Raw genomic sequence first — 25,413 nt, 5'->3', positions numbered from 1 at the left:
ATACAGAGCTATCAAACATTCATTTACCTCCTATATTCATCTTTTCCCTCAATTTGTACACCTTTTCCACCTGTATGTACTTTTTCCTCCTACATGAACCTCATCCTGGAATATGATCCTTTTTTTCCATATGTACCTTTTCCAAACCGCAAGCATCTTTTCCTCTTATACTTCCTATATTCCTCTTATACTTCCTATATTCCTCTTATACTTCCTGTATATTCTTATATACATCATTACATCATTGTACGACTGGTGTATCTAGTATATATAGTAAACATCACTGTTTGATAACAAAGTCAGTTGTGATATTAGTAAATGAAGACCTCATCACCATAACAATACCACTGAGGGCTAGCAGTAACTTAACTTGATACAGATTTATCAAAATGCTACTTAAACACTCCATCTGTGATATATGGAAGCGAAGTGATGAAACCGGGTGCCTCGCAAATTATATATGTATATGATTTTTGAAGGATACGACAACACAGATCATTTGATTTTTAGATATGGAAATGTAAACAATTAAGCGTTACAATTAACCAATAATGAATTACTGATAAAAGCCCTTGTTCAAATGTTGCGTTTTTTCTGTAGGCATATTTATCTAGGCTACAGATAAATACATGTATAATATTCTTATTGTATAAATAAAATGATTGATTCATTGTCGAAATGCGATTTAGTTTAAATGTTTTTCTATTGACTGTTACCATTTCGTCAGTGGGATGTTTTGGCCTATGCAGCAAGAAATGGTCATAAAGACGTAGTGTCACTACTTCTTGATAAAGGATCAGATGTTACAGGGGTAAGTGTTGCAATAATATCTTATATTAAAACGTTTGCGGCCCATAGTAATATTAAAAATACTTCAGGTGATACAGAGATTAAAATATCTGAAACCTCACCAACATAATACGTTATAACTATTCCACGTATATTTAAGTAACGTCTCCAATAACATCTGGAAATGTGTTAACACATACATTTAATTATACTCAGAGATGATAGCGAAGATAAAACGACGTGTTTGTTATTTCCATTTCGCGACACTTGTTGAGCATATCGTTTTGCACAGAATTTCAATTTTACTTACATACTCTGTTTGATAACACATAGAACAGAACAAAGGTTACTTACCGGTATTTTCAGAAAAAATAAGCAAAATACCAAATAATCACAATTTAATGACAAATGAACAACTGTTAACTTATAATACGATAAGTTCATTATATCAGATATTCAACTTTAATCTATTTGGTTATCTGATGGTATATTTACCATTGTCTTTTACAATTACGACAATGCCTTTCAACATGTATTACTATCGATACATTTATGATTCCGTTGTGATAGCAATGTAAATCTGGCATGGTTGCCTACAAATTTAAGAATATTCATTCGATATTACGAGATTATTTTCAATTTATTTTTATATCGGGCAAGTCGTCGTCTTTTTTCATGTATGTCTCTTTTCGTTAAAATGAATAATGAAAAAAATGAAATAGTTTTGGTCGATACTTTCCATTTTCAAGTCGGATGCGTTGGGCACAGCCGCACTGTATGGCTATATAGACATTGTTTCGATGCTCCTAGATAGAGCATTAGATGCTGATAAGGTAAGTGTTTGGAAATCTTTTAGACATAGATCTGCAGCAATCCTCTCATTCTAACTTACCGTTTAATGTAAAAATACCTAATGCAAACGATGATTTCGTTTTACCACTATTTGTAAATTTTCTTTAAATCATATCTCTCATATGATTTTTTTTTCAGATAAAATGTATAACCTTAAGCGGAACATATGCTTATTTCATATTACATTATGCCATTTAAAAATGATGACATACTGCAAATTACGAATCACATGCTTCTAAATCGTGTTTTATTATATTTTGGTTTTTGATAATTTCAAACAACCCGCTTCTGTGTTAACTAAAATATTTATGTAGATTACAACAAATATGATGAAACGAAGCAGTGATGAAGATCAACAAGGCACAACGTACCAATGGAACAGTAGTTCTAACTTGAAAACTCGAAATCGCGGTCGTTTGTAAACGTACGTGTCATTTGCATACAGGTAGGTTTACTGTGCGGCAGTCCGGATATTTCAGTAAGACAATGGGTATGATTTATTATCAACAGTCGAAAGGTTAAAGTCTCAAGTATCATTCACACACATTACATAATTGTATGTAGTCTACATGAAGAGGAAGGAGGTTCTTGGTTTATTGTCGGCTACGGAAGTATCTATTTACAATACTAAGAATATAACCTATCACATGTGTGCATTGTTGTCTCGCCTCTTCGTAATATCACAGGACAGGGGAGATAACAGCAAGCATTGATTGTGAAAAGGGTCTGTTATCATTTTACATTTAATGTATTAATGAACATGATTAATAAGAAATACAGTAAACGCAATTATTTCTCTTTTTGGAGATACTCATTAAAACATTCACATTAAAGATAATACAAGATCGCAAACCTCTCTTAAATGTATTCATAATTAACGTATATGTTTACCGCAGCGTCGAAATAGCGATAGCAGCTTAACAATACAACATTACACCCGGTTACGTGATCCACATGACTACAAGAGTAAAAATGAAGACTGTATTTTAATGGTGACGTTTTAATGGTGACGTTTTTTTCAAATATAATCTATTCTTCATGGTGAATCGCACATTTCCTCGCATTTGGATTATATACAAAAAACCATTGATTCTACATCCAGGGTTACCGCCTTGAATCACTATGCTGCAATTACCTAATTAAAAATTGGCATTTAATGGAGAAATTAAATACTGCTGAGGGTAATTGGTTCTTATTAGTACTTAGTTTTCCTGAATCTGATATAAGATTACAGATATGATTGATACAAAATAATGGTTTGATGACAATTGACTACCGTTGTTTGAATAAAGCTTTTATTTTTACCTTGATTATTAAATATTTCATTGCAATTTTTATCCGATTCCATTCTTTTAGCGTACATAATAGAGACTCTTGTTTCCAAACATTGTTTCCTAACAACATGCCAATATTATCTTTTTAGACTTTTGGTGTTTCAGCTTCAAACATCAGAACAAGTAACGGATTTGCATATCACTAATCGAACAAAGCGCGTACGAATTCTATATTTAAATTTGATAACTGTTATGGAGAAACCTGACGATTATTTCACATTAATGATTATTTGTATTTTCACTCTTTCAACCTTGATCATATTGAAATATCTCAAAATCAAAACCACTCATAAAAGTATCAAAATGGAGTTAAATAGATTGTAGCATTTATCGATTGATACTTGCCATGTTTTAGTCTAATGCGTTGCGAGAAGCTGCAAGATATGGCCACGAAGACATTGTTGCTCTGCTTCTAGAAAGAGGCGCCGATCCAGATAAGGTAAGTATGTGGAAATATGTCAATTTTGGATTCACATCTTCCCTTCATTGTGATATGTAATTAACTATTATAGGAATGCCATATAAATGACCACCATTATTACATATGCTTACTAGTAATGAGGGTTGTCCTGATGGGGTTATCAACTTTTTCACACTGCAATATCTTCTCATCCTTGCTAAACTTAAGAGTAAAAAAATGAAGATTTATATTTCTATGATGCCATATCCGCAAATAAGATCCACATAGTTCATTGTGAGTCACAAACGTTTGATCTTCAGATTTATTGGATACAAATATGTACACATGTTTATCATTACATTACATTACTAGTCATTGCCTTAAATCAATCACAATACAGCTGTTTCCCAATGACAAGTAGACATTAAATGTAAAACGTAAATATCGTCGTGGACAATTCTTATCTGTACTTGTCAGTTTCCTTTAATCTGATCTTTCATATCATTCCATATCATTTAAGAATTCAAAATATGAAAAAATAGAGAACATTTTGTGTAGAGGACTTTTTTTGTGTCAATTTCCACCTAGCAGTGATATTATACTCATTTCATTTTTATGGCGAGCACATGAGGCGTTTACTTCTTTACGCGGCATATTTGCAATTTATGTATAAATTTCTATCGATGGTTTCTATATTCATAGGATGATGCTCTGACAGAAGCTGCAAGCGTACCTAACAAAAACATAATGACACTACTTCTTGATAAAGGAGCAGATATTAAAAAGGTAGATATCTTAATGAACTGTGATATTCTACACACATCTGTGCACCAGACCTATATTTTAATTATTAAAGGTGATACAAAGATTATATTTTCTCCATGACTATTGCTATATCCGAAATTCGGAATAGGTGAAATATTAATTTACATTCAACACCGTATAATGATATTATCAAAGTACCACAAGATCCAAACAGAATAGTTTTTCGATTGTTTGTCTCATCGATATAATCTAGGAATCAAATGTTACATCAAGGGTAATTCTAGAATCAAGCCTTTACCTCTACAAAGTATAAAGTTATCGGAATCCATATGTTTGTGTAAAACACTATCAGGGACAGCATTTGGAAAATATGCCCTACATACACATTGAACACAAGCAAATACTTTTCTGATTAGCTTTTTTTCACTTTGAATAATAAGAAACATTGTGTGCTTATTCACATGTCAGATAAAATGTAGGAACCTGTTTGACACACTTTACCGTAATCTCAAAGAAAATAAATAATGGGAATAATGCCAAAGGCTTGGTTGATGACAATTGGCTACTGCTTATTGAATAAGATTGTTATTTTAACCGCAATTATAAAAAATACTATATTGAAATTATTCATTTTTAGTTTAGTAATTTCAAAAATTACCGCGAACAATGAAAACATATTTGTATTAATAACCAATGCTATTTTATATATATATACTTATGGTGTTTTAGCTTCCAACTTCAAATCATATAACGAACTCTTGCATAGCACTGACCGAACATCAAAATATATAATTGTACAAGGTAGCTTGTATCAGTTTTTGTGTGAAACATCTTGGCATTGGATAAACAAACCCGTGCTTTTCTGTTTATCATTCGGGGATATAATTCGGCGCACACAGTGCTGGTTCACATTATATTTTTAAAGGTTTATTACATACTTGACTGTACTTTAAATGAAGAAAAACCCATTGATGTTAATGAAGTTGAGCTTAATAAAGATCTTAATCGATGAACAAAGACATACATGTAGAGAGGCTCTAATTATAATCTGTGTAGCAGTATTCGTGTTATCTACATGTATATACGGCCATGCACAAGTTAAATTAAAAATAATAACATAAAACGGAATTGAAGAAAAAGAATGAAAAAAAAAGATTAATAAAAAGAATAAATAAAAAATGTAGGATACAATAATTTCAGTATCAACAAATGGAATCTTTTAAGATGGTCCAAGAATACCAAAACTATGTATTTTCATGAAATGGGTGGCTTTGAGCAATAATTTAACAATAATTTGTTAACAGTTACACATTTTACATTTATTATACCCCTGCAACGAAGTTAGGGGGGTATACTGGAATCAGGTTGTCCGTCCGTCCGTCCGTCCGTTCGTCCGTAGACGCATTTTGTCCGGACAACTCCTCGTAAACCGATGGGCCAATTCCGATGACACTTCACACAAATATTAATGATCATGTGTAGATGTGCATGCCACTTTATTTTTCACAAAAATATGGTTGCTATGGCAACTGGTCACTATAAACAGGTTTTCCGATAAGAACCATAACTTTATGTTTGTCCGGACAATTCCTCCTAAACTAAATGGCCAATTTCAATGAAACTTCAAACATATATAGAAGACCATGTGTAGATGTGCATGTCACTTTTTTTTCAAAATTATGGTTGCTATGGCAACTGGTCACTATAAACAGGTTTTCTGATAAGAACCATAACTTTTAGTTTGTCCGGACAACTCCTCCTAAACCGAAGGGCTGATTTCAATGAAACTTCACAAAAATTTAGAGGACCATGTGTAGATGTGCATGCCACTTTATTTTTCACAAAATTGTGGTTGCTATGGCAACTGGTCACTATAAACAGGTTTTCCGATAAGAACCATAACTTTAAGTTTTTTCCGGACAATTCCTCCTAAACTAAATGGCCAATTTCAATGAAACTTCACACATATATAGAAGACCCTGTGTAGATGTGCATGTCACTTTTTTTTTTCTTCAAAATTATGGTTGCTATGGCAACTGGTCACTATAAACAGGTTTTCTGATAAGAACCATAACTTTTAGATTGTCCGGACAACTCCTCCTAAACCGAAGGGCTGATTTCAATGAAACTTCACACAAATTTAGAGGACCATGTGTAGATGTGCATGCCACTTTATTTATCACAAAATTGTGGTTGCTATGGCAACTGGTCACTATAAACAGGTTTTCCGATAAGAACCATAGCTTTAAGTTTGTCCGGACAATTCCTCCTAAACTAAATGGCCAATTTCAATGAAACTTCACACATATATAGAAGACCATGTGTAGATGTGCATGCCGCTTTTTTTTTTTTTTTTTCAAAATTATGGTTGCTATGACAACTGGTCACTATAAACAGGGTTTCCGATAAGAACCATAACTTTAAGTTTGTCTGGACAACTCCTCCTAAACCGAAGGGCTGATTTCAATGAAACTTCACACAAATATAGAGGACCATGTGCAGATGTGCCTGCCACTTTCTTTTTTTCTTCAAAATTATGGTTGCTATGGCAACTGGTCACTATATTACTGGGTTATGTTAGTTTGCCTCTAATTAACAGTTCCAATTCACCATTGACTCGTGCAGATTGCGGGGGTATTAGTCAGCCATCCTGGCGACAGTTCTAGTTATCTATTAACAACACTGTTTGTATGATTCCATTTCAATAACTTTATATTTTTGTTTGGATATCTTTCAGTTACAAGAATTGCTTCTTGTAACAATATAATTTCTTTCATTTGTATATTTATGATTTCTACCTTCATCAGAATGAATTTTGACAAACACATCCAAACATAATTATGTTTTTCTCAATCAAAATGAATTCCTATGATATATCGTTTATCGACCGATTGATACTTCCATGTTCCAGTCCAGGGCGTTACGAGAAGCTGCAATACACGGTGACGAGGACATTGTTACTATGCTTCTAGAAAGAGGAGCAAATTCCGATAAGGTAATTTTGTGGACATGTTTCTACTTGGGATCAACATCTTCACTCTATTGTGATATGTAATGTAACTATCGCAGGCTTTTTTCAATGATCAATATATTTCAACGAAGTTCAGCATCTGTTTAAACTTTCGTTAAATTGTATGAAATAGTGACACAGTAGGTATATTTTATTCCCATTAGAATAGCTTCAATAGTAGCATTATTGTTTGGATAGATCGCTTTTACCTTTAGTATACCCGCAATTGTTTTTTTTTATAAAAATGTAGGAGGAAGCATGTCATGATGGAAATGAGATTAGCAATTCAAATCAACACGTATTAGCAATGGTCAGTCTATGATATATCTAGTAGAATGTCAGTAGTATTTAAAACAGGAAATACTTATCTGGGTGATACGATACATTCTACTCTATTTACATGTAGTGAGTAAACCAATTTGTAGTGTAAGAGACTGTATACTAAATTTACAGTTATTCCATCACTGTAGCTCAAAGTGATCAAGGAAAAGCAAATAAATCACGGCTATCGTATATTTTCGCTAGGTCTAGAGTTTCATGAGGCTACAAATGAATTATAAGAATTTAATTTAATTTCAACAAAAATGTATTTACTTTTAATATATCAAAGGGATTTTACATCAGGCTAGGTCTATATAAGTTCTTTCCAAGCTACCATGTATTATAAGTATACATTATATTTACATCTATTCTATAATGGGTTTAACTAGAACCAATAAAGGGAGGGAACTCCAAGTTATTTTAAGATGTAGATTTTATAGAAAAAATCATGATAGCAATTATATTCATACATATGAGAAATGATACTATAAAAAAATTACCAAATTACCAAATTTGTCGACTTCACGACATAACATTAAACATTCTAGCAAATATAAATATATAAAAATAAAAAATAACCTTATAAGAATGGAAAAATTTACACGGTTTTTGGTTTTTGGATTGTATCTATTCACTAATGTCTAAGAAGGTCCAATTTTCTCCAAATTCATGAACCTTTTTTGGCATTTTCAAAGTCAAAACGGTATCGCTAATTATCTTAAAACTGCAATAAAACAACGGAAAGCGTAAACTTTAACAAATACCAGCGATGTTCGATTCATTCCAATTTTAAATGAAGAAGGAAAGAGTTTTTTCGATCTCTATATGGTAAAAAAAAGATGACAGAGATCGATTTGCAAATTATGTGTGTAATTTCTGTCGGTAATTCGTATTTCTAGGGGGATCCTCTAGCGGCAGCAGCAAGCAGATGTAACAAAAACATGGTGACGCTACTCCTTGATAACGGGGCCGATATTAAAAAGGTTAATGCTTGAATGAATTGTTAATTGGGTAACGTGTGTTAGCGTTAATCGAAGTACCAAAGGATCCATATAAAACTTGTTTTGCGGTTGTCTCGTCTACTGTTGATTGGTGTACGTCCCAAAACGTATACAGAACATTGGAAGCATTTCCTTTTTTTCTTACAATATATCAATCTTATCTTTTTAGACCCTTTCCAGCTTTAACATCCAACCAAATAACGGACTATGTATGCATTGATAGAACATACACAACAGCATACTTAAACACGATAGCTGTTAAAGCGACTTTAACTGCAAAATTTATATTCATTAAACATTAAACGATGATTTATTCCTATTAATGGTGAAATGGGTTTTAGATCTAGCGATACACGAGTCTATACAACAAATAAGGTTTACGGGTTTTAAAACACTGTTTACTTCTATTATGTTTTATTAAAGCTCGAATGTTTGATTTAAGTTTTCTTCAGTTAATTATGTATTTAGTAGAAAGCGATAGTGAAAAGGGCATAGCGTAAGTTAAAATATAGACTTGCACCCACATCGACTAAGTACACTTCGAACGCCATGTTAAGGATTTTCCATTTTCTTTAGGCTATTTTCTCGGAAACTGTGAAACTATATAATTCGCACGGATTAACCATTATATAGCTGAGTTTCTAAAATTGCTTAAGTTGTAAGTACGATATATGTTTTGAATTCTTACAATTACAATAGATAATAGTTATTATTGATTGATGCTTTCAATGCTTCAGTCAAATGCGTTACGAGAAGCTGCGAGATATGGTCATGAAGACGTTGTTACTATGCTTGTAGAAAGAAGGGCCGATCCCGATAAGGTAAGTGTGTGGATACTTCTCTATTTCGTATCTACATCTTCCTTAAGTATATGTGATGTAACTATAGGGAATTTGACTATTCATACCTTTCAGAGAAACTCTGCAACAATCTCATGTTTCCTTAAAAGATGTAACATTAGGGTACAATCACTGTTTTTTTTTTCTATTAGAAGCGCTGCCAGTTTAACACAATTGTTGGTGCAGATTTCCATTAGCGCTACGTTGGTACCTAAATGTGCAATTATTATAATGAAAAAATGTACCAAGATGATAAAAAGGTTCCAAGGGGTTATCAGATTGTTCTATTACAAATAAACGCGTTTCAAACTTTGTCGTTTTGTTATGTCTATATGTGTAATTCAGTAGTATTCCACACTGGTAAGACCTAGCCAGATGGTCATGAAGACCTAGCTAGAACATTTTACATTTCTACATCGACCCGGAGTCGCAATTTTAGATGAAATACTTCTTATGACTTGTGACACGTTCAAGGGAAACTGGAGCGACCAAACATAAAGATAGGCATCGAAGACTTATTATCTTTCTCTCGTCCAATCCTACGTTATCAACAACGAAAATTAGATATTTGTAAGATTTAGAGGTCGTCATTCCGGTTATATGCCCTTTGGCACACAGTTTGTTATATCCAAAATGGCATTTAATTGTTAGGTTGTCATATAATTTAGTAAAAACGTATTTCACTAGAGTTTACATATTTTGATTTATTTTTATTTAAAATGTAACTTTTTCCTACAAATCAAATTACAATAGCATACATAGAATTCCAGATATGTTTACTCCTAGGAAAGGCCAAATCAAAGGTATCGCTTTTCTGTTGCAAAACAAAATAGGTTGCAATCAGACTTGTATTTTAATTGCAGTTGATGATCGGAGATGTACTGCCAAATTATAAGAAAGGTGTTACTAAGATCATCGAAAAAAAACAAGGTAATATCCCTTTTTTTCTTTTTTTTTTCTTTTTGTTATCCTTTTTTTTCAAAATCAATGCCATATGATAGATGCTCTTGATCGTAGTACTGTATTGCCTGTATATTTCATCAACAAATAATGCAATACTCAAGAAATAAATTACAAGATTTTCTCGGGGTTTCGTTCCTGTTTTTCTATTAGAAAGAGGTCGATCTCAGAACTAAACAGTACATGGTAGAATAGAAATAATCAACTTTGACTCGTGTATGGTTGCAGGATATACAACTCGGACTCGGATATTTTGCAATTTTAATTAATAACTCAGGCCTGCGGCCTTCGTTATTAATTCAATTGCAAAATACCTCGTCCTCGTTGTATATCCTGCAATAATACAGGAATCATCGTTAATTATTTCTTAAGTAACTGTTATGAGACATTTACGAGGACTTGTATTTAGAATAACTCATTTTTTCATGAATTTCAATCAACGCAGATATTATATGTGAATAGCGTCGCACTAGTGTTTATGTCCAAATAATTTTTATGCAATGAAAGTGAATTTCAGCCTTCAGTTTTGATTTTCTTATTTTGGCCCTATTTTAGTATTAGCATCGAAAATATAGGATTGGATCCTCTTTGTGTAGCAACACGGCATATTGGTGTATTTATTGCATATCATACGCAATAAAGCATTCTCGCTTTCAAAAAGTTTCACGTTATAAATATGCTGTATTTAGGCGATATGATTTTATATTAACAGTTGGTATTCCCAGCAACTTCAGTTACAGAAAAGATATATCCTTGCTGTATTATGTTTGATGTCGTTAGAAAGGGCTTAAAATAAAATAAGCACAAGTTTTGCAGGTTTAACGGGCTATCCCAGTTATTCAAGGAGCAAGATGTATTATTTGAATTGAAAAAGAAAGCAGTTTCAATAATTGACAGTTTTTTTTAAATACCATGGTGGACTGTATTGATGATTTTCAGCTGCTTTGCGGCAAATATCACCTTTATCCTATGTCGGAAATGTCAATGTAGCCCATTGGAACCTTTCTCGTGATTAACCGAACATGCACCAACGTGTCTTTACCATATGGTTCTTTCGCTTCTTTCATCACAGTTTTGTGGTTACATATCGTCAATGTATTATCTATTTACGCCTTTTGCTACATAGAACATTGGCGTGTTTCATCACACGCTAAAAGAGAAAATGTTGAAGTGAAATGATTTAATTGCTGACGTGACCGCCATTTCATCGTTACCGTCATGTCAAACAATTGTCGAGATCGTCCAAAGAGCTCGTGTATTTTGTCCGAAACCTAGAGTGAGATAAGAACCGATAAAACTGTGGCTATCCCTGTACAGTGTAAGAGCAAATGCAATCTTGATTGGAAATCCTCTAACTGAAATATCCACACATCTATATTGACTTGATAAAGACATTTCTTTTTATATTTATACATATCGAATCATTGATAAATATTGGAATTTTATTTAGAACAAGTACGACAGCAGCAGCAGGAATATACTGCGGGAATAAAGACGAATGTTGAAAACCCCTGCAACATTACAATCACTGTCGTCGGACATAAAGGAGTTGGGAAGTCTTGTTTCGTGAAACAAATCAAGCAAGAAAGTATACCGAAAGGAGGGCCTAACTCAACGGATACTGCTGATTTTTACGTGAACTATATGGGCTACAACCCCAAGACAGGCTTCCGAAAAAGAATTGACGACAATGGTGAAATAGAGACTGGGCGTCATCGATTGAAACGGATCATCGATCGATACCGAAAAGGGGGAAAGACAGACACAAGAGACTATAAAAGTACGCAAGGGCGTCATACCGGAGAAATGAAAGAACTATCACCTATGGTCTCATCCCCTTCATCTCTGCCGTTACCTGCGCCGTCAGAAGCAAAAAAGGCAAAAAAGACAGGTAACAGTTCCTTTCGCTGAGCATACTAAATCAAATCTTGGCATCGAATGTTAAAATCGATCAAACGGTGTCTACTGCGAAATACTCAATGCTACAGTATATTATGTCTTCGAGTATGCGTTGTGTGGGTTTGTTGTCCGTGTTGATTGGTAGAATGGTTTAAAACGTATGTATTTATTTATTTACATGTACTTTAAATGATGTAATGTGATGGTGTGAGCCATTCCGGCCCTATGGTCTAGAAATAGAATCGAGAACCAGCCGCCGTTGGTTCCTAAGTCTCTGTTCTTGTGTGGTCCGACTGTGTGCTTGTGTATCAATATACATGTATATTCTAGGGAGAAAGAAACGATGTGAATTATCTAATCACGCCACGAAAACCGTGACCTAAAGACCGAAGGCTTAAGGCAGTTATATTATTCACATATAGCTAGAGAGAGTTTCATGTAAATGATATTGTATAGGGGTAAGTCTGTCCATACTGCCTTAAGATGTATATGTCTTGGGTTCGAGTATTTGTGATTATGAATTTCCACAACGTTCATAATTGTGATACATTTAAAGAATACTCATCATAATCAGTACACTGGTCCCTTTGTCAAAGATGATTTCAAATTAGACGTAATTTCACATCATACTACAGAATTTTAAGAAGAATCCTTATACGTCACCACATGAATACTGTAATCCGTTATGCAGTATCACACGGACTCTCAGGCAGAAGTTGTTTGGCTGATTACTGACAATGCGCTGAAAAACACCCATACTACATATATAACTATCTAACTAACTAAACCACTATAAATCACTTTATTTCTGTAGATCGACAGTAACTCAAAACTTGAAATTGATAGAGTATTAGAGACAATAATTACTCTAGGCCTGCAGCAAGCAATACGGGTTCTCTGTATGTAAAGTAATGAATCAACGCTTTAGCATAGACTTTTGATGTGCACACTGTAGAATATCGCTATATTCTCCCAGCATTATTGGCTTGGCGGAGCATAGTTGGTAGAGCATCAAGCTTTGACAGTCTATTGTAAAAATGACGAGGAGACTGATTTTAAAGTTTTAATGTTTTTAGTGTGACGTTTTTCCTAGTTTCACATCCACTCTCCGCTGAGCAGCTTGTGTTTCTTGGAGCTGTGATAATTTTATGTTTCGCTTATAGAATATATCCCAAATTGCAAATGCCGAATTTATTCTCGTTAGTTATGATAGATACAATTCACGCCAAAATGTTTTCTGACCTAGTGATAATCGAGTAAAGATGTTATATATCACAATAAAGTATAAATTGGCTATGTCGGCTTTATTTGATTTTTTGTCATCCGGACAACACCCCTTATAGATTTAAAACAGTCAATTATTACAGACATCAATATGACAACATTTCGCCAAAATGAATAAAGAATACTACTTTTTAGATAAAAGACATGCAGGTAATCTCTTTTTTTTCATATGTTGTAATAATATTTTTTCCTATGGAACAAGTAGCCGGTAGAGACTAAAACAGTTCATACCGAATATCGTAAGACAACCAAAGGTCAGCGTCTGTTGTTGAACGTCACTTTGCAATGGCATAGTTTATGGATTTCTTGTCAGTGAACGCATGGTTAAGCCCGTTCCCCAAATAGCAACTGATTATATTGCTAATAAGAATTATGTTACTGCGGGATAATTGCAAGATTGCATTCATGTTGTAGATGCATCCTCGGAACAAAGAAATGTTATTGCTGAGACAAAGCCCATCGCAGCACTGTTGTCTCCGGAACAAAGAAACGTTATAGATGATGTAATGCACACCAAAACAGACGGAGTTGAGGAGCTGAAGGGTTTTGTCACTCTATATGATTTCGGAGGCGAAAAAGTGTTCTATAACACGCATCATTGTTTCATGTCCAGTAATATGGTTTTCGTCCTGGTGGTCGACGTGGAAATGTGTCTAGATCAAAGCAGATCCGAAGTGGGTTACGGTAAATTGTTTACATTTGCTTTCTTCTTTTATTAGGGCACCGTATCGAAGATTATGGTGCCCAATAGCAATCACTCTGTCCGTCCATCCGTCCGTCCGTCCATCCGTTCGTTCCTGGGGTGTACCCCGGGCACAATAGGTGTCCTCACACAGAAGGGCACTCATTCAACACTCTCGTTCAAAATTTAATGTTTACTAATAACCACACATACACACCCTCACATACGCATGTAAACAAGCACATATGCACTGTATAGTCTTTTCAACTTTTTTGTTTCATTTGTTCATACTTTCCTTATGTCTACGTGTTGCTAAAAACATTAACATGCATATAGTGATTTCAATTCTTTTTATTTTATTTTTCATATGTTTTTGATGCAGCCTAATCTCACTTTCATAAAGTTTTCCCTTTAATTTCGAGCTTTGATCATTATAGTAAGTATGACATTCTAGCATTTCATCCCAATCAACATCTTCGATGAAATCTGAATGGTTTTAGTATAGTTTTGAGTTATTTTAGAATTTCATTTTGTTTCATATGAAAAATGAAGGTTTCTCCCAATCTTTTAGCCAAGAAGATTTCGATCTTATACGGCCAGCAAATTTGATGCGCATACTTTCTTCTAATTCTGAAATATATAGTATATTGTTAGTTGACAAAGAGTAATTCCTTTCCATTACTCCTATTTCTGTAATGAGATTTTTTCTGTCTTATCCCTATCCTTTTGCCTATAAGCCATCTGCGGTACTAACATATCACTTATTTCCATAACAAGAGTCTCAAGGAAATGCTGGTCATTTATTGTGAACATTCGTCATCTTTTACATTTTGTATTGTTTCTTTGACTTTCCATTAAATTATAATTTTAAGATTCATTGTTATTATAGAATTATCACTGCGATAGCCTAACTGTAGCTTTTCACTTATGACCGTTATGACACTATGAAGCAGTGTTGTATGGGTTTAAACAAGGAATTAAATTACTATAGGTCAGGGTCCTAGGGTCAACGGTCAAGTTAAAATGTTGATGAATATTTTATCACGACACGATGAAGCAAAGATGTTCCTATTGAACAGGTAACTGACCAAGGTAAAGATCATTCGGTCAGTGGTCTAGGTCACTGGGTCGAAAGGCAATGTCGATGATATGATATGTTCACGCAACGTTGATCAGAATCAAACCATGAGAAACCAAAGGTCAAGGTCACTTTGTCAAAAGACATTGTCAAATTTGTCACGTACATATCAGCTACAACACGAAAGTCAAGACAGATACACGTATAAATTGTATTGACATAACATGACAGAGTTATAATGTCGAAAGACAATGGAAATCAAACATCTCGCCAAAACAAAAACTCACTCGTTCAGGTCCATATTTCAGCATGATTTTTTTTCTAGTATATCCTGCATGAAGCCTGGGATGATAATAACACGTGTCATTCCCTTAAGGTCTCGCACAACTAATTATTTCATTATATGTTATTACCATGACTCCATCCCCACAATCGCTCACCTGAAGTTCAAATGTTGTGAAATTTATATCAAATTAAAGTTTTAGGATTTCCCTACCATAAAAAAAAAGTATGTAATTAGATAGGTTTTATAGCATATACGAGTTCACTTGTACTTGGAACACACAGTGACCCCGATATTTACAGTGGAACCCCCACCTGGATTCCCGCCTTATTAGCCCATTGGAATATTACGTTTTATGGCTGAATTAGTTGTGTGAGACCTTGACCGTCACTCTAACCAACCGAGCTGTCGCAGCCCAGAACTGGATTAAAGGTCAAATATATTTAGGTCCAAAGATCAAAGAAAAGGTGAATGTCTGACTATGACTACTGGAGAGGCTTTAAAATAAGACAAATCAAACACAACAATTTAATTAAAATCTAGATGATCATTCTCACTACGTAACATGAATATCTAACAACATCACATAAGGGGTCACGTTCTGATGACCTCTGAGATGTGTGTATTTTCACTTTCAGGGCGAATTGGCATTTTGTCGATGTCATCGAAGCAAAACATTTCGTCACAGCATGCATCTGAAGCAAACCATTTCGGCACATTATATAGCTTTATGCTTTATTTGACGAAATGACTTGACTCTAGTCGTGCTAATTCGGACATATAAAATTCACTTCCAAGATTCTGGAAGTAGTCTTTTGATTGGCTAATCCAAAAGGTCAACCTGATTATGGGATGTTGTTAGATGTTCATGTAACGTAGTGATAATGACCATCTAGATTTTAATTAGATTACAAACACAACAAATGCAGATTACAATACTATTTACATTTCTGTTAACCCAGCAGATTTGGAGGAAACATGAATCACATCATAGTAAATGTAAACAAGGGCCCATTGGAGGGCCACAACATACGCCCGACGCAATATTTGACACTTGGAAGGGGGTAGTTTCACAGGTTGTAATACTCCGGCTCATCTAGATGCATATTTGTGTCAAGTATGGAGAGCCTGGGTCGGGTAGTATTGAAGTTATGGTCCGGATAAGTAAAATCATCAAAGGGCAATAACTCCGCTAATTAGGGCGTAAGGGGGAATAATTTGGTATGTGACACACCAGCTCATCAAGATGTATATTTGTTTTAAGTATGGAGAGCTCAACACCATATGTGCCCGAAGTAAAATCATAAAAGGGGAATAACTCCACAAATAAGGGGGTAAGGGGCATGATTTTGGTATTTGACACTCCGGCTCATCAATATGTATATGTGTGTCAAGTATGGAGAGCCTGGATGGAGTAGTACTGGAGTTATGGTCCGGACAAGTAAAATCATCAAAGGGGAATAACTCCACAAATACGGGGGAAAGGGGCATGATTTAGATATGCGACACTCCGGCTCATCAAGATGTATATTTGTGTCAAGTATGAAGAACCTGGATCGAGTAGTATTAGAGTTATGGTCCGGACACCATTTGTGCCCGCCCGCCCGCCAACATGATAATATAATAGTCTTTCGTCGGGCGTATAAAAAGGGGCCTTGTGTTCTAGATTTGTTATTAGTTCATTTGTATACTAGTATCTGATCATTGGCTTCAATGCTGTTCCATTGCTATGTTGCAATTAATCGTTTTGATATCATAATCTGTGTTGACAGAAATAGCCGGAGATTGGCTGAGGAACATTGCTACCTATGCAAATGACGACGCAGCACATGACAAATTAACGCCACCAATAATCCTGGTCGGCTCACACCTAGACAAGGTCTCGTCCGATGTAAGGGTTTTAAAACTGTGTTAGCATTTTAAAATGACTTTTTTCTTTCCTTAGTTTTTATATTCATATATATCTATGCGATAATTATATGTAAAGCGATGATTGTAACAAACAGTATCATTTATTGAGAATATGACACAGTTCCATATGTTAAGAGCTTATTTATGAAGTTATACAGGTCACACTACAAATACATGTAAGATATGCTATTTGATACACCTCCCCTTCGAAGGTTCAAAGGTCAACTGAGGGCGAATTTTACAATAATTTCCTTATTGGGCCTTGACTCCTGAACTGCTGAAAAGATGCTGGTGAAACTTGGGTGGGGGGTTGCATCACAAAGTCGATGTGCATTTTACTGTACATGTAATTACGTTACTCTGATTTGGCCTCAAGGTCAAATGTCAAAAAGGTGCAATTTTTACATTAATATCTAGCTCAAGCCAAAAGGTCAAAGGTTATTTCATTAAAAGAAAAAGGAAAAAACCATCAAAGCCAAGTAGGGGGAAGAGGATACGTAGACGTATCTTTTTATTCAAAAACAATCTCAGGTTTTACAGAAATTATTTGTTAGAATGTTCTAGCGAGTGTCTTTTGTATTATTTATGACTTAACGAGAACGAAACAAATGACATATCCAAAAAACACAAGTCGTGAGACCTGTTCTGGTATATTTCATTCCCGGCGGATTCATTATTTGATTTGGATACACATGTGTCTGTTGCTGATGCCATATGCAAATATAATGTATTGATATTATGATACAAGTAAGTTAGTATTACGAAACAATAGTAGCAAAAAATATGTTTTAGTCATGAACAACGGCATCCGAAATCCGTGGTAGCCAGACATCTTTCAAAATTTAAATCAATGTAGTTCTTTAATCCACTTAATTTTCAAAGTTCGAAATCGCAACTAATCATATATCACTATCATATATCACTGTCATATATCACAAGTGAATATCGATCAATTTATTTGTTCAACAGTCAACACATTTACACAAGAGAGAGTAAGATATCACAGTGCATTGTGATAGAAACTACGTGATCACGTTGTAATATGTAGTTCAATATTTATATACTATTATGTATATAAGAATCATTTAAAAATCAATGTTATTTCCGAATAGGTAACATGTCAAAATAAATCCGTTTCAAATCCAGAAAGAAGAACAGGAAAAATTGTTTGCAAATGTACTGGAAAAGCTTCGCGAGGTTCCGCAACTAAAACAAATTATAGATAGCCATGTCCAAGAAGCGTTTCCCATTGCAAACTTGAACGATTCCACGAAAAACCAAGAGGTGTACGAAATCATTTGGAAAAAAATTCTGGAGGTCGCCCCCCTACAGTCGCAATGGGAGAAGCCTGTCCCTGCAAAGTGGGTAGCATTAGAGCACGAACTGGTGAGGCTGAAAAATAGAGGCGGCATCATCCTGTCATACGAGGAGTTGCTAAATCTCAACCGACAACTAACAGTTCCATTGGAAGAACAAGAAATGGTGGATTTTCTCAGGTAAGCAGAAATCGCAATGTAAAAGTTTTCTATACATTTTTTATTTTATTTTTTTATATATTTTTTTTTTATTTTTTTTTTTTTATTTTTTTTTGTGATATGAGATTATCAATTTTCATATGCATATATATTTTACAGAAATCTGAAATTCACCGGGACATTCCATTGTTTCGATCTTCACGGCAAAAACCCATTTATAGTTCTCCAACCACAATGGACAATAGATGCATTTAAAGCCATCATCACAGACTCTAATTTTAAATCTAACTTAACCAGCATGGCGAGATTGAAGTGGGCACAGTATGAAAAGTCCGGTGTTCTTCCGATGGCATTCGTCAAACAGCTTTGGGAGGAAAACAGATTCGCTGATTATATTGGAAAACTCTTCATCGTAATGGAAACCCTGAATCTTCTAGCAAAACCAATTTCAGATGATCCAGATGTCGAAGCTGATTACTTCATAGTGCCATGCATGCTTCAAACAGCGAATCCCCATATGATTCAGCAATTACTTGATGATCCTGATACTGTCACCACTGTCACTCTTTGTCTCAAGTTCAACAACCCATTTATCCCACAGGCCGTGTGGGACAAGATGATTGCCTCATTCATCCACAGGTTCAAACGACTACATGAATACGGCTATGATGGCTCACAGTTCATCCAGCGTGGCTTTGTTTGCCTGAGTGTGGATTTTTTGTGGAACATAGTCATCAACTGTAGGGACAATGCAATGAAGATCATAATGTTCAAGAAAGATAAGGAGAAATCAACAAGGGGGGCTGGAGTAGACTTACTCTGCATTCTGGAATTTCTTCTGCAGCGCATTCTTGAACAGAATCATCAAAGCCATCTGAAATACGAATTCTACCTCCACAATGACTACCGTTTCGCATCAAATGACAAAATGGCAATGGTAGACAAACTCCGACATGTCCAAGGCATGGAGTGCTTCAGCTCAAAGAGTTGTAAATGGATAAAAAGGGAGTATATGTACGACTGGTTCGAAGATCCAGATCAAGGGGTACGTAGTTACTAGATAGTTTTGATAATAGAAATATTACTGTTATTATATGGCGAACAATATTTTATTTGACATGGTATTAATATAAACTTGGCTTCTATTGAGTTTTTCTTGATGAAACTTGCATTTATTTTACAGCAGAAAATGACCTGCAACGAGCTACACAATGGTAGGCAAATCCATCTGTCCAATCATAATTTATTCGGGTAACAAAGTTTTGCGTGAGAAATGTCAGATAAAGATAGTTCTGTTATGATTTTAATCCATCCTATAATAATGAATTATACTACATATGTTAATATTACTTTGTGACCGTTACATAGAATGAAAAAAATTATCACAGTTCAAATCATTATTTTAAATTAGGTCAGTTGTAATCAATAAGGGACACAAGAAATGTTAATTTGTCAATAAATTAATGTATGGTAAAAGATATTCTGATTGTTGTCATACGATCACAATCATTCCAGTGACAATTTGTCTCAATTACGATTTCATTGTTTGGGGTGCATGCAGCCGGATTCAACAACAGTACAAATTTGTTTTCTTTTGGCGCTTATGTTGTAGAGGGGACTGCTGATTTACCGGATAGAAAACTGACTTACAAAGAGATCGGTAGAATCTCCGGATACATTGGCATGGCGTACCAGGTGTTCTTCGTCACACTAGGTTGTCCTGCTGTGGTATTGGAGCAGGAGAGGGAAGAACACCGTCACCTTGCATTCAGATCACTGATCACAAAAATCTTCCTTCAATTGCTCAAAATGAAGGCGGATATCAGGTTCGTGCCTATAGCCAAGGCAATGACACGACATGGGATGGATGCTACAAAGCTCTCAAATATCATTGACTGTAACAGGAAGATTGTGTTTGAAGGTAAAGAATTGAAACTAGTGGTGTTTTTATACCTAAGTATACGCTTGACTCAGGGATGCATTTTCGCAATTAATCAGCAGAAATAAATTACGTTTGAGCATATATAATTGTCGTTAGTACATCTATTAAAATATTTTAGTCTATCAATTTGTTTTATATTTTGACGTGACTTTCATGATGTTTATTAGATTGCATTTTTGTGATAATAATTGATGTCTCTAAATGATTTACTGTAAAGACTTCTCGTCTTACAACGACCTGCAAACAGCGATTGTGACAAGCCAACACTTCCTAAGAAAAATTTTAGTTAGAAGTATTAGATTGTGCACTTTCTCATTCACTTTTTTGTAGACGGGAGGTTAACAAAGAGCAGGTTACAGGAAAACGTATTGGTAGACGATGCTTCAGTCATTGCTGAATATATTGATATTAAAGCATATTTCAACCTGTTCTTGGAGCTTGGACTCCAGCCAAAAACAGTGGATGAGTTTGACGACCAGTACAGACACAAGCCAGCTCGTGGCAAGATCAAAGCCATGTTGAAAGACTTCATTACTGAGACCAAACCCCGGCCTACTGTGAATGCAATTTTTCTTGCGATGCAGGAATGCAGCATGGACACTGACTCCTTAATCACAGCCATGGAAAACAAATAGGTATTGTTTGACTTACTTTTGATTTCTTCTTTGATTTTTTTTTATATTTAAATCACACCTTTTCCAATTAAAGATTTACAATTTCACGTATCGAATGACAGTCGGGTGTGTTACTAGAAATGCATACAAAGTATACGTGTAACACTTATTACACTTATTGCCGACCCCATTTTATTGAACTCAATTACGTTATTATTAATGTTTATTTACTTTTGATGTCTTTCAAAAATATCTTAGTCTTTTTAAAACTGACATTTGTACAATATATTCAATTGAGATTTATGTTTAGTTATCACAAAAGAAACATTTGTCGAGACCACAAATATGGCATTTCATGTATTGATATCAGTTCCTTACCCAAACGATCTGCTGAGATAACTTATTGCAAAGTCGTTTCGACAACTGTTTGCAAAAATAGTCTGCTATAGGCCTAGATACTTTCAAAACAATCACAGCCAAATAAAATCGCTAAATTAATTATTGATCAAACCTGTTTTGTCCATTGTAGAAAAACAACGATATTATGTGGACAAGTGAGATGCCGTATCGGTAATGGTAGACTGGAAAGACGAAGTCCAATATCAAAACACATTTAAGTAAACTCTTTAAGTGTAAGGAGTTTTGTGTGTTATTAGACAATGGGTGGTAGTTATATATCGTGCAAGCAAATGCGGATTCGTGATCAGTGATTTATAAAACTACACGAATAAACACAAAACATATTGCTGACTTATGTAAATCGCTATATAGTGGTTTGCGCAAGGCATATTTTAGAGTGGATCTTTACCAATGTGTTAAAACATCTCGCAGCTTGCAGTGATATCCGTAGGAAGGATATTGTGAACTGTCATATATATATACATGTGATGTAACATTGATGCAAAAGGATACAACCGTGTGAAAACATAAGTCAGAGACTTGTGTTCGTTTTCAGATTTCATATCTTTCTTTTATTATCAGTTTCATGACTCAACAACATGCAGATTGACTGAAATATTTTGTTCTATATTGGAAAAACTAAATCGTACCTTGCCGTTATCAAACTATTCCTGTAATATAGATATCAATTGTGAAGCCAGTTCCAATGAAAATACCATTTGTCGAAGAACGGGTGAATTACTGGATTGTCAACATAGTTATTCTTGGACCCTAGTTTTACCATACATGCATCTGAAGTACGCTAGTGATGCTAGACGTATTTGACTATATGGCTGAATGTCAGACATTGTAGAAAACAACTTGATGAAACTGCTATGCTATGGCTGAATGTCAGACATTGTAGAAACAACTAAATGAAACTGATATGCTCCTTTTCTCCAAATACGGTAGTCTTTTGTCACAATTTATTCCCTACTGATCTGTATCAAAATCAGTCAAATGTTTGAACTAATCAAAGGTCGGAAGCGTTCTGTGAAAGGTACTTGGATGATTTGACAAAGTATCATATCCGTGATTATGGTGACATTTGCCATGTCTATATTGATATTACGTACATTGTACAGTGTATGTTAAATTGTCTAGAAAATGTGTACATATAGTCTAAGATACCATTTACGTCGCATTGAATAGCTTACGATATGAATTATAACCTACGTGGTTTCATAGTCAAAACACTCGTTAATCTTGAGATATTTTATATGCGTTGCTTACAAATCCCATATTCTGTTTTCTAAACGATGTTCTTTTGCAGTGTAATTCGTCATTGTACTATGTTGTAATACTCACTTAAACACGTAAGTGATTACGTTTACAGTAATGGGTGTTCGTGTAACGTTCTGATGACATATGCTCCTAGATCGCTTACAAACTGTCGCCATTCAATTAGAACCGTCATATAAGAAATACGATTCGTTATGATAAATTTATCGCAACCTTTTCGAGTCTTGAAAACTTCTTGACACCATTTTTTACAAAACGTTTTTAGAATGAGCACAGCAAATCGAAATTTATTTGAATTATATTTCCAAAAACTGCTTAACCGCGTATCTATAACGTTGTTTCGTTTTATGAGTGTCAATAACCTGATGTCTCTGAGGTATAACCATTTGTCTTATTCTCAATGCATATAATTCGATGATTCGAGAATTTTAATCAATGACTGAATTATACAATGCACATTTGTACCTTGAACAGTAGCATTCGTGAACGAATGTACTTCAAATGTAAGATTTAAGGGAAATAGTGCCTTTTTGTATAATGTATAAAGGTTGTATATACGGATAATATATCCGGGGTGATTTCTGAACCATTTTATTGCATATTTGCAAGCGAAATATAGACATTTATCAAACTGATAAAACTTATATAGAGATAAGATTTTGCAGGTATTCGCTTTTTATCAATCAGAGCAAACCTTTGTATTCACCTTATTGGTTTTTCAAATCGATGCAAAGAGAGACAAGTGGGTTGTTTTGGTGTATTTCTGAAATATTCAGACGAGTTTTTGAAAAAGTACTCACTTAGCATAGATTCTCCAAACAATTAAATTGCGCTGATCACTGTTTTAAAAATCGCGCTGTTAAGTTGACGTTGAGTAACGTCACAAAGAGACGACGTTATGAATTATGTGACTGATTCCCACACTTTTTGACACTCTTAATTTTTGATGTTTTTAACTTTTCTTTTCTTTTTTAAGCATAAAGTGTGAATAAATGGTTTCCCGTGGAATATAACATATTTCACTCTAATGACAGAATACAAATGTATTTCAATATTTTTCTGGAGTGCGATATTCTGTCATACTCGTGAAATATATAAATAAATATTCAACGGGAAACTATTCAATATCCTACATATCATGTCTTAATATTCTATGTTTTATTATAAAAGTTACAATACAAAATATCAGATTTGTGATATTCTCGAGTTGTAAATACATGTTTGGTCAATCACAAATATTGTTAGTAATATTAACTTTCTTGTATTTATTTGAAGCTGTGCTTCTTATACAAGTGGATAAAAATCTAAATCTCTGTGTGTTTTTGTTAATGGACATACAGCGTTAATGCTAATGATAACAGTAACGGAGATAATGCTACATAATAGCATATAATGCGACACATACTTATACCTGTATCAGCCATCTTAATGAGGTTCCACATGCTCTCAGCTTTCAATTAAGCTTCACACACATTCTCTGTAAGTACAATAATATGTCTGTTGACAAAGCAACCGGTGTAGATGGCGTATATGTAAAGATTCCAATAGAATGGAAATGGTGGGAAAAGATAAATATTTAAATCAGGTGAGACAGGTGTTATCAGGATTAAGTAAAATATTAGATTGCTTAAACATTACTTATTTTTCATTTTTTTATATACCTTTATTTTTTATTTATTTATTTATTTATTTATTAATTTTCATTAATTTTTTTCTGTCTTGTTTTTTTTCAACATATGTAATTGTTAGATATGTTAAGCTATAATCAGTTTGATTTCCATCCTCATCACTCAACAAAAACCGCACTGTTTAGTGTTTTAGAGAGATGGTTCAAAAATATAGATCAAGTTTACCTTACTGGTGTACTTTTTATTGACCTGAATAAAGCATTCAAATTTGATTATGGCATTCTCATGTTGATAAACAAGGATTTGCCTCTTGTTAGCTTGTGAATTGTCATTGTACTTCAGCTATGTACAATATGACTGGAAACATATATGTGAATACATTTGTCCTGGCAGATTCATTGACATTTGTTCATTTATATTGCATATTGGAGTTTTGACTTCAACTTTTAAATAAACCATGCATATATTTGAAAAAAAAAAACTATAACGGCGCAGGCTTCTATATGTATATTAATCAACCCTTATAGTGCCGTAGGGCCTATTTGGGCCGATCTTTTGGTTTTCAGATTGCCAGAGGGCCGACTGGGCCGATCTTCCCGATTTTCAGAGTGCCGGAGGGCCGATTGGACGGATACAGCAGTATATATAGTATTATTCATAGTAAAC

The 25,413-nt window shown here is 34.4% G+C and overlaps 1 protein-coding gene across 4 annotated transcripts in view; it reads left to right on the top strand.

Annotated features, from left to right (window-relative positions):
* Positions 1-25,141, top strand: part of LOC117333139 — a 36,611-nt gene extending 11,470 nt beyond the window's left edge. For 2 of the 4 annotated variants that reach the window (XM_033892280.1, XM_033892277.1), the window contains 17 exons: positions 728-811; positions 1,539-1,622; positions 3,331-3,414; positions 4,078-4,161; positions 7,052-7,135; positions 8,371-8,454; positions 9,210-9,293; positions 10,175-10,241; positions 11,722-12,162; positions 13,869-14,138; positions 17,270-17,388; positions 18,555-18,904; positions 19,043-19,928; positions 20,067-20,097; positions 20,496-20,804; positions 21,156-21,460; positions 21,969-25,141. In XM_033892280.1, the coding sequence (XP_033748171.1) occupies positions 728-811; positions 1,539-1,622; positions 3,331-3,414; positions 4,078-4,161; positions 7,052-7,135; positions 8,371-8,454; positions 9,210-9,293; positions 10,175-10,241; positions 11,722-12,162; positions 13,869-14,138; positions 17,270-17,388; positions 18,555-18,904; positions 19,043-19,928; positions 20,067-20,097; positions 20,496-20,804; positions 21,156-21,460 (3,366 nt within the window). In that variant the 3' untranslated portion in view covers positions 21,969-25,141. The remainder of the gene's footprint in view (positions 1-727; positions 812-1,538; positions 1,623-3,330; positions 3,415-4,077; positions 4,162-7,051; positions 7,136-8,370; positions 8,455-9,209; positions 9,294-10,174; positions 10,242-11,721; positions 12,163-13,868; positions 14,139-17,269; positions 17,389-18,554; positions 18,905-19,042; positions 19,929-20,066; positions 20,098-20,495; positions 20,805-21,155; positions 21,461-21,968) is intronic. The other 2 variants (XM_033892279.1, XM_033892281.1) reach the window with 2 other exon arrangements.
* The last annotated feature ends 272 nt before the right edge of the window (positions 25,142-25,413 follow it).

Source organism: Pecten maximus, chromosome 8 (assembly GCF_902652985.1).
Source record: "Pecten maximus chromosome 8, xPecMax1.1, whole genome shotgun sequence".
Classification (NCBI taxonomy): domain Eukaryota; kingdom Metazoa; phylum Mollusca; class Bivalvia; order Pectinida; family Pectinidae; genus Pecten; species Pecten maximus.
Note: the sequence above shows the minus strand (reverse complement) of the source record. Positions and strands in the feature narration are given on the sequence as shown.